Here is a 17,758-nt window from a genome sequence, read left to right on the forward strand (position 1 = left end):
TCGATGCGCGTTTTCCCTTCGAGCGCAATTTTTTTTTTTTACACCCGTTATACCGGGAACAGACTTAGAAATGCGCTCCGGTCGGTCCCCTCCCCATCACAAAGATGAACAGCTGAGAGGGGACGTGAGGGCCGAACAGCACCTGGGACAGCAAGGCAACTCTCAGCTGCTCAGGAGATGTAAAAACGAGGTGGCTAAGCACTAAAAGGAGGAGAAAAAGCTTTTCAATTTAACATGTACAAGCAAAGAAAAAGACACGAATCCAATGTTCTCAAATACCAACTGTGAAAAGGGGGAGGGAGGTCTCGTGAAAAGGGCTGAAGTGTTAACAAACAGCACAGCAGCACCGGTTTCCAACCAAAGCACCATCTCTACTGCCCTGGTCATCGCAGCACCACAAACACAGCGCGTGAGCCGCCCACCTGGATTGAAAACGAGCCGTCAGGTTTATTGATTCCTACTAAAACAAAATCCTGTTAAACAGTACGGGACTGGGTGTCTCTACAAACTCACAGCTATCTGCCAAACAATAAAAATTCCAAACTACAAAAGATGAGTCGTATTCAGTAAATATAAATGGGAAATTTAGGCTTTGTGTAGAATGTTTATCAGACTATTTACAGTGCAACACCGATCGTTTGAGTTCAGATCTCGCCAGCTTCTCTCTCCTCTGATCTCTTGGAACGAGATTTGCCATTTGTGCTCTCGTGCCGCCTCTCAGAAGAGCTCTTCTCTTTCCTCTCTCTGTCTCGTGACTTCTCTCTTGAAGATCGATCCCTAGAAGATCTGAAGTACAAAGTAAACCATCGCTATATGCTTCAGATGAAAGAATTTACACAAAACGCACATAAAAATGGCAAAATCTTTGCTAACGGGGCCATGCTGCAACAGGTTTCTTACAGGAGTGTGCCTGGGTACTGCAGTGTCAGGAGTAGTGCCACCCAAGATGGAAACTCTGGTCCCTCTACAAGCTTTTATGTAAGAGAACACAGTTTTGCAGCACTGACTGCACTGTGCAACCTCTGGCAGTCCCTCAAGGTGTTCCCTGGACCCCTTCTTAGTTTACTGGGCCATACTAAAGCACTTCCAATCTTTTTCTCATCGTTGTTTGTGTCTTTTACAGTGTTTTGCTTACGCTCTAAGCTAGTGGCCTTCTGCTCAATTGCTTTAAATGCCAACTGTATTCTTCACATTCAAAGGCTTGCTCAGTCCTGGGCTTTTGTCACTTTGCATCTTGACAAGCGCAGTCTTTAACATCCTGGGTTCAAAGTCAGGATGACACAGATTTTTATTCAGAAACCACAACAGGGACAAATCTTTTCACAGCCTGCCCAAATGAGAGCTACAGATTTTCAGCAGCGCTCTGCTGTGTCAGCCCACTCAGAATGAAGCAGAGGGCTTCATACTAGGTCCAATTTTAGAAAATGTTTATGCTGTATGATTCATGCCAACTGTAAATCAATCAATCAGCTTATCAACTAGGTGCTGGTCTGTAGCTGTCTCAAGCAGCCCTTCAGAACTAGGCAGAGCTTTCAGAGATCCTGCACTGGATCCTGCACTGGTAGGTACTTTATGGATTCCAGCTTCCACTCATGCTGATTCTAATCTTTGGAACTATTGCACAGTTATATTAAAACCTTGCAGCCCTCTGTATCACATCACATGTCGCTTTCATTACCTTACACTGTGCCATTTAACCACAAGGCAGAAGACAACACAAGTCTGACTCATCTGATCAACTCTTATCCCATCCCCACACTGCCTGTTGCCCGTAGCTCTCTTACCCTAAGACCTTCAGATCCTGTGATGGGCTAGTTCTTTCCACAAGTGAGACTTCAGACCAGCAGAACCAGAACATACATTTCATGAATTCTCAGAGTAAAAACGGGAAGCTACACTTTCAGGGATTAGGATTAGGGTTTCTCATTCACTTCTGGTTTCTTAAAATTCTCGCCTCTCCCCAGTTCTCAGTAATTTTGTGGAAATATGTCAGCTAGCCAATCCACCTACAGCTTCAACAGGCTGATCTGAATGTGTTCAAGGTTTTCAAAGTAATCCCTTACCTGCTCTTTAGTAATAGTTATTACAGGGTCTTCCTCACTTCCTAATTGTCCAAACTTCTTTTCTTTTTTTTTCCATGTTCAAGACAGATTTAAAAAAGGACTTTAGTATCTCAGCCATTGGAGAATCAACAGTATTTACAGCCCCCCCTCCCATCAATTATTAACAGACAAATCTTTTTCAGACCGTTATTCCCCTCCCATTCATCAGGTGTCCTTTAGCTCAAGTGACAAAATACACAACAGTAAGTTTGCTTCTAGAAGTGTATTCTAGTGGTAGTCCCTAATTAGATGAGACACTGCTGAAGCATTCATCTATTAACTGACAGCACTAAAATAAAGGCTAGATCTAACTTCAGCAAACACTTGGTTATATACTTGCTCCCAGGCTTAGAAAGGTTGCAGGGAAATGCAATATTTCATTTCAGTCTTGCTAATACAATTACATATATATGCTTGCTTCATCTTTCCTCCAACACAGTGGGTTTTTGCTAAGTCTCAGAAGAGAGACTACAGGATTTCTCTTTGGTGACAGCAGAATGGTATATCCCTCCTTACAGCTGTCTTTTCCCCCCCCTCAACAGAAATTTCTAATAACTGTCTCTCAACCTGCCGACTCGTTACCCTAACAGAAGACTTCCCTTAGTTCCCAAATCATACACTTCTATCCCCCATGCCACTGAGAGCAAGAAGCTGGGAAGCAGAAGAGAACCACAGAAATGTAATGCCAAAACTGCCTCCGTTACTTGGCTTTTACACACCTGGGGAGACTGTGTGAGTGCCAGCAGGCCTTTGAGCTGCTGCTTATGCAGTTTCTCAAGGCTCAGCACTGCAGATCAGAGAATGACGGTTCTATCTCCTAGACTCTGCTCTTAAGCTGGGACCTTACTGTACAGTTACTGCTCTCATAGAATCATAGAATGGCCTGGGTTGAAAAGGACCACAATGACCATCTAGTTTCAACCTCCCTGCTATGTGCAGGTTGCCAACCAGCAGCCCAGGCTGCTCAGAGCCACATCCAGCCTGGCCTTGAATGCCTCCAGGGGCATCCACAGCCTCCTTGGGCAACCTGTTCCAGTGCGTTACCAGCCTCCGAGTGAAAAACTTCCTCCTAATATCTAACCTAAACCTCCCCCCTCTCAGTTTAAGGCCATAAACATGTGAAAGCATCTACAAATTGCCCCTGGGAAACACTGCTTTGGCTTAAGTGTACAGGACACCGTAGCTCCCAGCTTGAGAAAGCGGTGGTAGTTTTGCCCACTCTAAGGGATCAGAGGAGGCTCACTTATGTTGGGGACTCCCCTTTTCAGAAGCGCTCACGTCAGGAATACGTACTTGTGTTTGGAACTCCTGTCTCTGGAGCCCCGGCGGTGGCCTCTGCTGTGGCTGCGGGAGCGGCTCCGGTGGCGCCTGTGTCGGTCTCGGGACCTGGAGCGGGACTTCCGCCGCTCACGGGACGCCGACCTCGAGCGCCTTCGCCTCCTGTCCCGAGACCGGGATCTGCAGAGGGCACAGACTGCCTCAGATTCAAGAGATAGGCCAGTTCGTTGGATCTGTACACCTCTGCCCATCTCTCAGACGTTCCAGACTAACACGAATCCAGAGCATCGGCCCCCACCCCCCGTCCCTGCCCACAGATCAAATCACAGAAGGCAAATCACCCGCAGGGCGAAGAGGCTCATTCCTGGGCTCACACTACCAACAGAACACCAAGGGGTAAATTCAAGTTGCTGGGAAGCTTATGAAAATCACTCCCACCACTGATGTGTTGATGCCTAGAGCACAGCTTACCAACTGTGATACAGGCCTCACTTAGGCTGAAGAAGTCAGTCGTATGTGAAATTGCCATAACCTCTATGGCAGCCTGCCAAAGAGAGCATCCCCCTTGTGAAAACACTACACTTTCAAAGCAGATTTGTTTCCATCTGCTCTAAAAACCAAATAAAGGGTGCCAACATATATGTAAAACCGTAGAGGAGATCTCGAGGTACACAATCACTTACAGAATGTTGTCATACCATTAAGGCAAGCTCTTCACAGAGATGGGAGCTTTAATAACAAATCTCTGCATTTTTACACCTGAGGTATTATATATAACAGGTACATTTCATACTTTAGAACTATCAAAGCATATGAGACATTTATTGGCAAAGACATTGAGTGCATTCTCAGACTGGCAGTGCAGAGCACACGGCTCCCTTTCTCTGGCTGGGCTAGCCCACTCCTGCCTTGCACCTCAGCTGCTGACAGTACTGCAGAAGGGCCCAAGCAGAAGTTCCCATTTCTTTCAGGGAGCACAATGAGAAGACCGAGGCACAACACCAACTCCATTTACGAGACCACAGTAACTACATAAAAACACAAACAGGCATTTGGGAGAACTTCACACTCACCTTCGACGATCTCTATTTCTCGATCCAGACCTAGAAGGAAGACAGTTATGTGAGAGAAGGTATGGCATGGTTTTTGTTTCCTTTTCCCCCATCAAACAACCCATTCACCCTTGCAGTTCTCAACGGGAGCAAAGCTAACACAGTAATTAAGATGTCAGTTAAAAAAGCTTGCCATACGAGCCTAAAAACATCAGCTTCAGTTTCAGAGGGGAGGGGGGAGGGGAAGGGTGTATCACAGACTTGTCAAAAAAGCAAAGAACAGGACAGAAGCACCAGTTCCAACAGAGCTTGTTGGAACAGCTCACTGACTCCACAAAGAGCTTTCTGGCAAAGCAGGAAAGATCTACCATCCGCTCCCACTCTGTTAATACAGTGTTACAATGCACCTTTCTAACTTCAAATTTACACTCTGTGGTCCAACATCAACTAGATGAACACAGTCATGAAAAAGTGCCACTCTCCAACAAGTGTGGGATAGGCACTGAACAGTGTTCTCGTTTTGGTTCCTTTCAGGTGGCTGCACGTTTAAAAAAAGAAATTGTTTTAATAAAGGAAAAATGCACTGTTTTCTCCCTAACCATGAGGATTTAACAAACATTCAGTGGAAATTTCCATCAATTATTTTTTTCCTGCTTAGGAAAGGTGAGCGAGGAAGGAAAGAAAAAAAAAAAAAAGAGGAAGCAAATGTGAATAACCGTTACTGAACAGTAAAAGAGAGACACTGGAAATTCTTCACTCCTTATTATATAAATCAAATTGAGAAGAATCATCCAGGCCTCATTCATTCTCACATCTCCATAGCACGCTCAGCTTAACAGCATGCCAGCTCCCCAGAGAATTACAGTCTGAAGAGATCACTGAGCCTCCAGCACCACCAAATGACACAGGACTGTCTTTATTTTCCACTACTGGTGACAATCCAGTTCACTCATTTCTTTATGGAAATCAGTTTATTTGACAGACAAATTAAGTTACAGTTCTGCAAGCCCATCTACAGGCTTCCATGACATGGCACAGTGCCTGTAAGTCACCAAGACTTCTCAGAGTCAAGTGGTATTGTTCCCCTTACTGGATAACAGCACAGAGATACTGCACATGAAGACATGGTAGTAAGAGTTATGAGGGATCATTTTTTAAGTGGTTCTTTAAGTATCAAGAGACTGCTTCTCAAGCAGAGCTTAAGTCAGTTGAAGTCACTGATGTGTTTTTGATGGAGAAACACCTCTGTAAGCATGGCAATGCACAGCAGCCAGAGGAGTGGGTACTTAGAAATCAAGAGATCTGAGCTCTCGTCCCAGCATCCACTGGGAAAACTGTTTTCCTTCTTTGGGTCGAGTTCTCATTTCAGAGAAGTAAACAATCTGACCTCCTCAACACGTCACTCCTGGCTCCACTATGTGGTTTTCTTTAGCATCAGAATAGAAGAGCACAGAGATGCCTCCACACAGAGCGAGGGCAAAGGCTGGCCACAATCTTTAAGTAGTGCAAAATACCAAACCAGCAAGAACTCAGACCCCAGGCCAACTCAACACAGTTCTTGCTCTGACATCAGGCAATCCATACCAAAAGGGAACCTTTATAAAACACACCAACTAGAGAATGCACAACAATTTGGGGCTTATACCTTGACCAATCACTAAAACCACTAAGCCACAGACCACAGGAAGCCAAGCTGCCTCAGTTCTGGTACTTGTTTGCAAGCATTTCCAGAAATGTATATCCAGAGGCACGCTGTGGTCATGCATTTCATACATCTTGCAGCCAGATGGCTGAAATACTCTTCAGCTGACATCGAAAAAGAGCTTTCCACAGACAACAAGGTGGCTTTTTGGATTCACAAAGTACAAGACTGTGAGGAGAAACATACCACGTGGCTGGGGAAGAGCTGTAACAAGAAGAACAGCACTCCTTCCTACTCAGCCACTTCCTTTGCATGACCAGTGCAAATAAACCACCCTCTTCACAGCACGCTGTTTAACCGAGTCATTTACGCACACGGAAGAATCAGTTTTTCCAGTTTAGCTGGAAAGAGGCTTGTCATGAGAATACCAACATTGTAGCCACCCTGTATGGGAACTGTGCCTGAACCACTGATTGAGCACCTGGGGAAAGGACCAGTCAGCCCTGGCAGCACAGGTGAAGGCAATTCAGCTGTGTGAGGGGAAGGGGTGGAGCCTGGCTGCACCTCTCTTAGACCTCATTTAAGGGCTGACTGCCACTGAGGAAAGATCTCTTTATGGAGAGCCCTCCTTGGTGGAGTTTTCCCATGTGAACCTGGACTCTTCTGATACAGGTAAGCAATCTTCTTCCCTTATAGCACCTTTCTGTTGTGCTGATCCTTTGGTCATTACATCTCTGGTGAAACACTTTTTCCCATCACGCTGATCTGTCCAATTGCTACACAATCCCACAGCTCAAGGATTATACACACGTGAGCAGAAAGTGACACACATGGCAATGAACATCAGAAACAGCCACTCCTTGGGATTCCTCTGAGCTGGACAGCCTGAGGATGTCCTGGGAGGTGTTCTCCAAAACTGCGCCAGAAGTGCCTTGCTGTTACTGTAGAAAACTTTCTGAATAAGACAGGCAGCTTGCCATCTGGCTCACAGATACTAGCTTTGCTCTGTTGTCACCTCCTAGCCTCGAAGCAAGAAGGCTGTCCCAGGAATTTTGGTATTAGTAGAGCTATTTGAACATTCATGTTAAGTCTTCCCATTTGGATGCACTCAGTGAAGTCACTTCATCCAGACTCCAAAGAGACAGGCACTAGACCAGTAAAAGCCTGAAGACAATGTATCTTCTGAGCTTCTATTTTTCAGACAGAGGAGGCTACAATTACTCTGATGTGGGGATTTTGTGCATTATTTTTAACTGAATGCCAGGGTGCCCACACAGCATCCAGAGCACCTCCAACAGCTGATGCAGTACTCAGAACTAACAAATCAGATTATTTCAAAACCAGCTTCACAAAACAGTTACCAGCTTTCACTCACCGCCTGCCCATCCTCTCCTCTCGTTCCCTCTCTTCTCTCCGTCTCAAACGATCCTGGTTTCTCTTCTCTTGCTTTTCTGCCACTGTTTTCTAGAAAAAAAGTTCACATCATATCTCAATACAAGCAGCATGTCAGAAAGGTCTGCAAGGAGCTTACTCAGGTAGTAAGATAAAGAACAGCTTCACTGCATTCTTTGTGCTAGCCAAGATTTTTATCAAGGCTCACTATCAACTTCTCTAACATACACTGGCACAAGAAACATCACTCCATGCACCTGTTTTGGGCACCTGTGCTCTAAGAAATGAGTCTGTGTGCTGTGAGCCAAGGGGCTGTCCCTCCACACTTAAAAGCCACAGAACAGTGCAGTAGCCCAGTGTCAATGATCAGTGAAGGCACTGACCTCAATCCAAACAAATACTGCACAGGAACCACAACTCTTACTCAAGCAGGATAAGGGTTCCAGTCTGCAAGCATGGCAAACAGTGCAATTCCATTACAAAACTTCAACACTTCAGCTACTGCAGACCTTAATCACTGGCAGCACTGTAAGAAGCTCCAGTTAAAGCACTTCATTGAAAGAACTCAAAAGTGCCCTCCAGCAGTCAAAAATGAAGCAAAGAGTGACAAATCTCAGCCAAACCAATGGAGAAGACCATTGGTGCAGTCAAATGCAAGGAAGAAATTACAGCAGTGGTCTAATTCTAATTAAAGTTTTTCCGTTACACGGAAACTGCAGAACAGAACCCAAGATAGGACTAAGCAAACTTGCATTTGAAGTTTCAGGGGTTCTGACATTAGAAATTTCTGGGCTTATATAAGTATTCTGCAAAGAATTCTGTATGAACTTAATGTATGTACTGTGAATGCCTTTAGAACTACAAGGAGAAGGTTTAAAACAGACAAGATTACCCTCAGCTGATCCAGTTTCTCACGAATCTGAATGAAACCCAAGTGTAATTTGCCTCCAAAGTGGTCAGCAAGACGCCGGTCGTTGTCATGGAGACCAAGATATGCTGAACAGACTTCACACACACGCAGCTTTTGCTGTTGGAAGCTGGATGCAGGCATTGAATTTCGGTATTCTTCCTGAAGGGAGATGAAAAACAACAAAAAAAAAAAAACAGGCCAGTGTCAATTGTGACCCTCCAGGATCATTAAAAGCACCCTCAATACAAAGGAGGTACCATGCAAAACACCGTGAGCACAGCTAACTGACATTCTATCCCTGCAGGTAACTGAACACTGACCAAATATTTCAGGAGAACTGCCACCTCCCCAGTCATCTCTCTTCACCAGATACGAGTTTCTACAAAGCTTTTCTTCACCTATCACACTACCCTGCCAGCTGCTTGCTGACACATTGCTGGCATTGAAAGAGGACGTGCTGGCGAAATAGAAAAAGAGGTAGGAACCACCCAGGTGTCTGTCACAGACTCAGCCCAACTCAATCACCTACTACACATCACAGGACAACCAAGGCCGTACCTCTGCCTCTTTCTTTTTTGCTCGGACTTTTTCCACTTCCATCAGGATCTTCTGAGACTCATCAACATTCCCTTCAGCACCCAGCTGTTCAGCTTTAGCTAGGAGTTTTCCAATGTCTTCGTTCAGTTCATGCACCTTCTCTGCCTAAAGAAAACAGTTGTTTTTTGGTTTGTTTCTTTCCAAGACAGACAAAAAAATCTTGCAAAAGACTGCAGGGCAACTTCTCCTTTTTCACTTAGAAAAGTAAAAACACCTACTGTTTTGAGTAAGCTGTTGTTAGAAGATGACCATAAAACTTCAGAAGTCTCAACAAAAAAGGATTGGTGTGCCCATACAGGCAGTACAGTCATAGGCAGACAGCGAAGGAAGAAAATATACATGGACAGGGCATCATCAGCTCTGCTGGAAATGGTGGCACATTCCTGGCTTACAGGACAGGAGACACCACAAATCCAGCTTCAGAAATGTTTTGTATTGTCCCAGTGAAATAAGTTCCCAAAAAGGAAGCCACGGGACCATTTGCTACATGGAAAGACAATGATTACAGGATGGATTTAATATTCTAAGCTGCCATTCAAACACTGAATAGGAGGGAAAACCTATATATTTCATAGCCACAATTAAGCAACATATTTTAGAGTTGATATTTTACCTTAGTGTGGCCCTTGGAACCAAGAAGTTTATCACAAGAACAGCCAGAGCAGCATTTGAAGGTGATGGCTCAAATCCACAAAATCTTTGTCGAGCTTAACTTCCCAGTATCAGGCAACAACAGAACACGAGCGCTCTTGCACAGACTTTCAGAACAAAGGTTAAATGAGAGGACTATACCTTCGCAGACACTTCAGCACTGATCTCTTCCTGCGTCTCAGCCAGGCGCTTTTTGGCCAGTTCAGTTCTCCTGTCACACTCCGCAATGAAGGACTCCAGGTGATCCATAGCCTGTTAGATAGACAGTTCAAACAACCGTCAGTCGAGATGCTCCCTGCGTCAGACCTACAGCCAGCAGCTAGGGCTGCAACCCACAACAACGCAGTGCACAACCAACCTCAAAAATGGACACGAAGGACACTTTGCAGAAGAAGTAAAATTGGATCCCTGCCCCTAAGTCTGTCACCTACAGCTCTGCACTGCAACTTCCAATGTGTGAGCAAACAGATGCCAACATAAAAAGCACTGCATGAAACGGGAAGGCAAAATGTGCTTCCACTTGATTTGTTTCATCACAGAAAGCTAAATGTGGCCAGAAGCAGAACTACTGAGCAAAAGGCTTGTAACATTCATTCTCCTGCTGGGACAGGCCAGCGGGTTGCCATGGCCTGCTACAGAGCAGGTGTGGGATGCAAGGAAAGCCCAAAAAGCCTCCCAGCTAGCTGCACTAGTTTGGTTACAAGAGTCAGAATTAATTTTGCAAGTTAAAGTCAGCATCAAGATGATGTTTGGGAAGGAGCAGGACGTTTTTGCCAGATCAAATAACATGGTGAGCTGAAACACCCACAATACAACACCCAGTTCTATGGGTCAGCCAATGATTTCAAGAGGCAGTTTCCATAAAAACCAACAAAACAGAACAAAAAATCCCCATACTTACATCCAGCTCAAAAAACAGATCTCTCTCTTTACTTGCAATCTCATAATCTGCTCTCAGTGCCAAGTCATGGATCTTTGTACACTCTCCCAGGTCCATTCTCTGTTTAAAAGGAAAATACATGTAAGAAAACTCCATTATGGCAATAAGCTGAAAATACTTAACTCTCGACAAGTTTATCATATCAAAATAAAACTTCTTTGGGAAGAAGAGCTTCCTCTTCACCTGTCAGTAACAGAACTAGCCAGAAGAATCACGTCTGCTAGAATCACTTCTCTAGGAGTCCTTCCAACAATATCAAAGCACCTCAAATACTCCAAGTCCAGACCTACCCCTGCTTCAGGTCACAGCACAGCCTTGGAAACTGCTGGGAAGGAGCTGGGAAGGCACAGCAAGCTACAGCAGGAGCTCCTTCAACAGACACCACCAATACAAACACCTCCTGTTTAGAAGCTACAGCACAGCAAACACACAGCTGTGTACCCTAAGTTTAAAGCTCACACAGAAGCGTGTATCTGGATCAGAAAGAGCCTTGATAGCCTACTGAAAGATAGCAAACCACAGAACACAGATGGAATGCTTCCTAGCAAGGGCAAGGGGATTTACAGTAAGCAGGGGTATGGCCAGTAGGAAAGCACAACCCCATGCTCAGATACAGCAGATCCTAATTCTGCAGCTAGCCCTTCCTGCTTTCAGCTACTGCTGGGACTTTAAACCCACCAGTTCAAAGCTAATTTCTCTGCATAAGGTCATTTTGATGTCTCTATCTAATGACAGACTCCATGAGAGCATCTCCTTTCCTGGAAAACCCTGACTTGCATGCTGCTATTCACTTCCATTGCAGATAATGCTATTTAAATCTGGTTGGTTTCCCCCCAGGTCTAGTAGCTAATGGCCAAATAACTGAATTATGCTCTCAAAATGTGGAAATTGCACTTGCATGTTTTAATATGTAAAGGAGAACATTTCTCTGTTCTTAAAATAGAAAAACAACACACCATTTTTCAAAGTTAAAACAACAAAAGGCCTGAGTGTGGGCCACAGGGAGCAGCACAAGCAGCAGGGGACGTGCCAGCTCACAAGGAACATCCCAGCAGCATCAAGGAAAAAAACCTAGACAGAACTGCAGGAAAAGCTAAATACAGCTCCACTGGGATCAGCACAGAACACACGAGCATCACCCCAAAGTAAAGCTGGGGATTGCCAAGGACACATTATGAAGCAGTGCGTGCCAACAGCAATGGATGTGCTGAGAATGAAGCAAAGCCATCAAAGAAAGCTTCAACAGGTAATGCTTGGGTTTTCAGCAGTTATCTGCATTATTAACTCCTTTAATAATTCAAGATAACCTGTCACTATTTAGTCTCACTCATTTCACTCATGTTTACCAAAAACAGGAGGCACTGACAGCAGGCTCAGATACTGGATTCAGGAATAGCGTTGTGAGCTCTAATGGTGGGTATTTAATGCCTACAAAAAACAGTTGTTCCAGTACTTTTAGAACTTAATAATGTTCATCTTCAGGCAAAACTCTTGAAGGAATGCTGAAGAGCTACTGGAATTTTACCATAAGAAAAACTTAGTAGAACATCAGAGCATTATACAACTTAATTTTTTATTCTTATTGTTATTCTACTGCAATCTCTACAATATAGGGAGAAAGAGCAACACTCCACAAGATTGTTACAGACCATAGGTTATCTCATGTGAACTCTCCTGGCAAGCTGAGCCACTCACTCCACTTCAGAGAAGGGGCCCCAGCAGAAGGCTTCAGACGAGCCTTCTGTATTCCTCTCACTCTTTGTTAAAAGGCAGCAAGTCTCTCAATCTCTTCTGCCAGGGAAAATGTCCAGGTTTCATCGGCATACAAACCTCAAATCTTCCTTCAAATCCTTCGACGTGATCTCTATGCACGGAGATCTCGTGTATCGCTCACCTCAGGTAAGATCACTACTAGCCTTTCTGTTTCAAAGACTCCTCTTGTCTCACCAGGGAGGCCTGGCACCAAATACTCACACTTTCTAGCAGGGGTTGTGACTCGCTCCAATCAATACCCATGGCTGGTCTGTGACACAGGTACTTAAGAGCCTGAGTAAAGCCTTAACTCCCCACTCAGACACAGACCAAACGTGTTTAGATGTCAGTGGTAACGAATCCCCCTTGTGTTTGTTGCACAGTCCACTTCCTGAGGTCTCTGTTAATTCACCAGTCTCCTTCCACGAGGAACATTCTTCAGATGTAATCATGGCTCTAGTGATTTGCCCAACCAAAAAAACACAGATACTGACGAAGCAATCCTGCAACCTGCAGATTTCAGCTCTCTCACCTCCCACTGGGGGACACAGGAACTTCCTTGAATACAATTTCCAAGTATTGTTCTACCCGCACAGCTTTTGGGCTCATCTGTCCACTCATCAGCAGAGATAGAAATCACAGAATCATAGAATGTGCTGCAGCACTTCCACGAGCAGCAACACAGCTACTGCTCACTGCAAAGCTCACTGCAGGCCACTAACCACTTCCATGTCAAGTCTTTCCTGGTACCTGGCTATAAGAAACACTTGCATTCTCCCAGAAATGTCCTTCTTTCCCATGGAGACCAAAAAGAAAACCAGAGTAATGAAGTTTAGATGAAAAAAAAAAAACTAGTAATCACAAGAATATGCCAAATAACAATAGAGCCCTCACCCCCAGGCACACTGGCCCACCTGAACAAAGCGTGTCTTCTGGAGCTGTCAGGAACATTCCAGAATGTTCCCCCAAATCTGGGCTCTTCCTACCCTACGCCTGAAGGTCAGTGAGGGGGATGTGATCATACCTCACTGAGCACTGCTACTGACCAGATCCAGTTCCCTGCTCATCTCCAACCAGCCTCCCACTAAGAAACAGCTGCATACACAAAGGATGCAGCACTAACAATGCCTTCAGGAGGAAGGATGCAGCACTAACAATGCCTTCAGGAGGAAGGATGCATCACAACTGTTACCAGAAAGCTTGGAACATCTGTTGGAAGTTGCCAATGAGCTCCAAGGTCCTGACTTCTTCAATAACACACATCCAGAGATGGATGTTACCCCATTCAGTTAAGGCTGATTCACCCATCAGTTCCTTCATTACCAGAGCACCATAAGATGCCAGTAGACCTGTCTGGATGCACAATGAAAGCCTGCGTGATTCATTCTGTGCTGGCAGCACTGACAGCTGAACTGCTGATCCTGTTCCAGACCTGACATGTTCTCTCCAAACAGACCTGTGACACCCATGCATTTTCTCACTCCCAAGAATCTACTGTTAGAGGTGCAAAGAGCTCCTCAACCACTTCAGGGCCACCACAACATCATTTGGGTGACCCACAAGAACACCTGTGTAGCAGCAGTCCTCCTTGCTCCTGGGTGCTTCTCCAATCCAGGACATTCAGAACGCACTTAAAACCCCAGGCTTCCTCTGTGCCTTGTCACCAGCTGCAACAGTCCCTCACACTGCTTCATTCCACCCCTTCAAATCACCATCAACTTTCTGCTGGAAAAATGCCAGAAAAGATGGAAGGCACCACACGTCTTCAATCCACATCTAGGCTCCAAAAACCTGTTGTAGAGTCTCACGTTCAAAAAAACTACACCCTAACCCACCTTGGTTCACACGAAGAATGGAAGTGAGCAGAAGTGATCTCAGAAGCTTTAAAAGTATGAAAAAGAAGTGAGGGGACACGGAAACTGATGCAGTGATGGAAAATACATCTGAGCTTCCAAACTTGGCCCTGCATCCCCTAGGACACTTTGAAAACAGAAAGATTTGCGTTCCACTCTTCTAGACTTACTCTGCAGCAACAGCCATTTAGAAGCTGAAGTCTGCCTGCTCAGAGCCAAGGCAGTGCTTGGTAAAGCTCTCCCTGTTAGCACTGCCATGCCACTCTGCCATCACAGTGGTGTAATGCCAGCCCTTCCCTCTGCTGGGAACCCACGTGTCAAACCCCAGCTCATGAAATAACACGATCAAGGGCTATAAACAAGGACTGCAGTTAAAAAAAAAAAAAAAAAACAACCTGGTTAAGTGGATGGACAACATGAAACGTCACAGCATTTAGAGACAAACAGTGTTATTCATCTCCATCCTGCAATTAAGCAATGCAGTAATTACCAAAGTCCTATACTGTTTTCTTTTGAAAGCTGGATTGCATCTTTCATCCGGGCACTGAATTGGATTCTTACTCCACAAGATCTTGTTGTTACCACATCACCTTCTGCTCTCACAGAGAACATCTGAGCCAAGCCTCTGAAACGTGGCTAGCTTATCCCCAGAGGGCACCAGTGAAGGAAGCTGTCCCAGCAGTTTGAAAGCAGTCAGGCAGAGCAACATACTGCTCACACCAACAAAATAAACGCAAAGCTGGCCTGAGCTGTAACCAGCCATTATATGCCAACCCTTTATGATGAAAAAGCTGAAATTCCACTGGGAGAATATCACCTGCTTTATAAAAGGAGACTGAAAAGCTCTGAGGATTGAGGGTTACTGCAGCTCATGAGGTTTGCCAAGCTGAAGATGCAGTGAACTGCAGCACCCAGGACAGCAGGCTGGCTCCCCTAGGCTACGATCCCATGGCCCCTGCAGGACGAGCTTCATGTCCTAACTACCACAAGCTGTCAAAACAGAAATAAGCTTGCAACTACACATCAATTGTGATAGAAAAAGCAGTGTGGATGAATTCGGGGTACACCTGACTGTAATGGTTCTAAAGACAGCATAGAAACTGAAATGAAAATGGCTGGCTGTTCCTAGGGCGAGGGAAGTGTGACGTTCCCCAGGCTGCATCTCCTAGAAGGTACTTTGGGTAGCACAGAGAAGCCCTGAAGAGCTGTGCCAACTTCTGCCTCACCAGAATTCCTTATTCCAGAGGAATACTTACTGTTCCTGCCAGGATATCATGAGGACAGCAATCCAGGAGGTGGCTCTTGCAGACACGATCGTCTGTAAACTTCACCCTTTGCCTGGTTTCATCTCCTGAAATTCATTTGTGGTTTTAAATAAGGAGACATTAGAATACTGACAGGAGAACAGAAATGTTGGTATGATCATTTCACCTCAATATGCAGATTAAAATACTTGGTGTTCCTGCTCCCTAGAATTACTTGGAGGGTGACAGGATATTCTGGAAAACTTGTAATTGGCAGCAAATACCACTTTAGCATTTATTCATCATACACCATGTTAAACACAGTGTTGGCGAGCCAAGTAATGTCCAAGGCCTGTCATCCATATAAAGAGACTGCACAGCCCAAAGAGGAAAAGGAGACAGACAGTCTGGCTCAGAGCCAACACTTTTGGTTGTTTTATCCCCCCTTTTATTTTGCCATAATGAAGGGGCAGGAGATACTGAAACCCAAGCTAGCAGAGGGCCATGAATCACAAAATAAGGCTGTGCTGGGCAGTTGGGTTTGATTGTTTTGGATTTTTTTTTTCTTTTTATAGGCAACTACTATTTGCTAATCTGATGATTAAGACATCAGTCCATTTGGTCTCAATACCAAGTCTGCAGTGTGTTTTCCAAGGCCGTGAAATGCTGCATCTCGTAGGTGTCGGCCCGGAGCACGAGGCGCACTTCCCACCCTCCTCCCGCCCTCAGGAGACATTTTACACTCAGGAGCCACTTCAACAAGACAGTATCAGAAAAGCAAAAAAAAAGAAAAAATAAATAAAAATAAAAAAAGAAACAAAGTTAGTCAATACACACTGCGAGCTCCAACATATACTATACCCATCTGCATTCTTCAAGACCTCAGCTGCAGAATTTTATGCCCACTGTTGAAAAGTTTTAAAGGAAAAGCTTTCTTGCCCACACCTGCAGTAAGGAAGTCAGGGGAACGATACATAAAAGTAAAGGCAAAGTGGTAATGGTATGTGACAGTTTTAAAGCTAAGCTGTGTATACGACACAGGTGTGTAGTACTCAATAGGAACAGGGTTTGCAAGCATCCAGGAATTGTGTCTACTGAAAATGGTTTTTCTTTCTTTCTTTCTAAGCTACACTTTTAAAGTTACTGGTGGGGAGGAAAAAAAAAAAAAAGCAAACACTTTTTTCGGGTTTTTTTTTCTTTTTTTTTCTTTTTTTTTTTTTGTTATAACAGCTTTAAAAATTGGTTGTGACTCACGGCTCGATGAACATGAGGCTTTTCTGCAACTCCCTTGCAGATTGATGTAGGCAGGCAAAGATACACTGAACCTTTATAAATAAAATAGAGGGGCCACAATTGTTCAGTTTGTATGAAATAAAATATATGGGAAGCAATTCAACAGCAACTCAATACACAAAAAGAGAGAAAGGCACTTATTCACTTACGAAACAAAGTGCAAAGGACCTGAGCAGCCCCGCTACGAGGCGGATCGGAGCGCCCGGGCGATACGAACCGCAGCGCTCCGCACGGCGGGGCACCTACCTACCGCCGCGACCCGACGGGCACGGCGGGCAGGGCGGGACGGGGCGGGGCGAGGCGGCCCACCCCCCCCGCGGCCCCCAGCCCCGGCGCCGGCCCGAGGGCCGCGGGCGGAGGCGGACCGGGCCCCGCTCGGCCGCCAGGCCGCGGTTCCTGCAGGCCCCGCCCGCCCCTACTCACCGTCCCGGGCCGTGCCCATCAGCTGGTCCAGCAGGGCCCGCATCTGCGCCTGGGCCGACATGGCGGGCGCGGGGCCGCGGGGCGCGGCGGGAGGGAAGGAGGGAGGGAGGGAGGAGAGCGGCGGCGGCCTCAACTGCGGCTCCGACCTCGGCCTCGGCGGCGGCGACGCACGGCGGGCGCTGGGCGGAAGTGGCCCCTCCCGGCGGCGCGAGGCATGCTGGGATGTGTAGTTCTGCGGGGAGGGGGGAGGGAGAATGCGGGCTGGGCTGGGCTAGGCTGCACCAGGACAGGCTGCGCCAGCCCCTGCCAGCCCACGCTGGGCTGTACCAGGACAGGATGTGCCAGCCCCTGCCAGCCCATGCTCAGCTGTAGCAGTACAGGCTGTGCCGATCCCTGCCAGGCCATGCTGAGCTGTAGCAGTACAGGCCGTGCCGATCCCTGCCAGGCCATGCTGAGCTGTACCAGGACAGGCTATCCCAATCCCTGCCAGGCCATGCTGGGCTGTGCCAAAGTGGGCCAGGCCCTGCCAACCCCTGGCAGGTCATGCTAAGCTGTACCAGACCAGGCTGTGCCAATCCCTGCCAGGCCGTACTGAGCACTGCTGGGCCATACGCTGAACCTGAACTTAT

The 17,758-nt window shown here is 46.1% G+C and overlaps 1 protein-coding gene across 3 annotated transcripts; it reads right to left on the minus strand.

The window, feature by feature from the left end:
• Window positions 1–423: 423 nt before the first annotated feature.
• On the minus strand, window positions 424–17,337 carry LUC7L (LUC7 like). Of its 3 annotated transcripts, XM_085237199.1 has the most exons (11): window positions 17,130–17,337; window positions 15,426–15,520; window positions 10,526–10,624; window positions 9,766–9,876; window positions 8,935–9,078; window positions 8,359–8,535; window positions 7,450–7,538; window positions 4,454–4,483; window positions 3,396–3,560; window positions 2,064–2,125; window positions 574–786 (listed from the first exon to the last, which is right to left on the minus strand). In XM_085237199.1, exons 1-10 carry the CDS (start codon window positions 17,188–17,190, stop codon window positions 2,098–2,100), a joined length of 999 nt encoding a protein of 332 aa, XP_085093325.1. In that variant the 5' UTR covers window positions 17,191–17,337; the 3' UTR covers window positions 574–786; window positions 2,064–2,097. The 3 variants fall into 3 exon arrangements, with proteins under 3 accessions (XP_085093324.1, XP_010717686.2, XP_085093325.1); XM_085237198.1 differs by lacking the exon at window positions 2,064–2,125 and having other exon boundaries at window positions 424–786; XM_010719384.4 differs by lacking the exon at window positions 2,064–2,125 and having other exon boundaries at window positions 424–786; window positions 16,045–17,272.
• Window positions 17,338–17,758: the final 421 nt, after the last annotated feature.

This window comes from Meleagris gallopavo, chromosome 16, assembly GCF_905368555.1.
Source record: "Meleagris gallopavo chromosome 16, MGAL_WU_HG_1.1, whole genome shotgun sequence".
Classification (NCBI taxonomy): domain Eukaryota; kingdom Metazoa; phylum Chordata; class Aves; order Galliformes; family Phasianidae; genus Meleagris; species Meleagris gallopavo.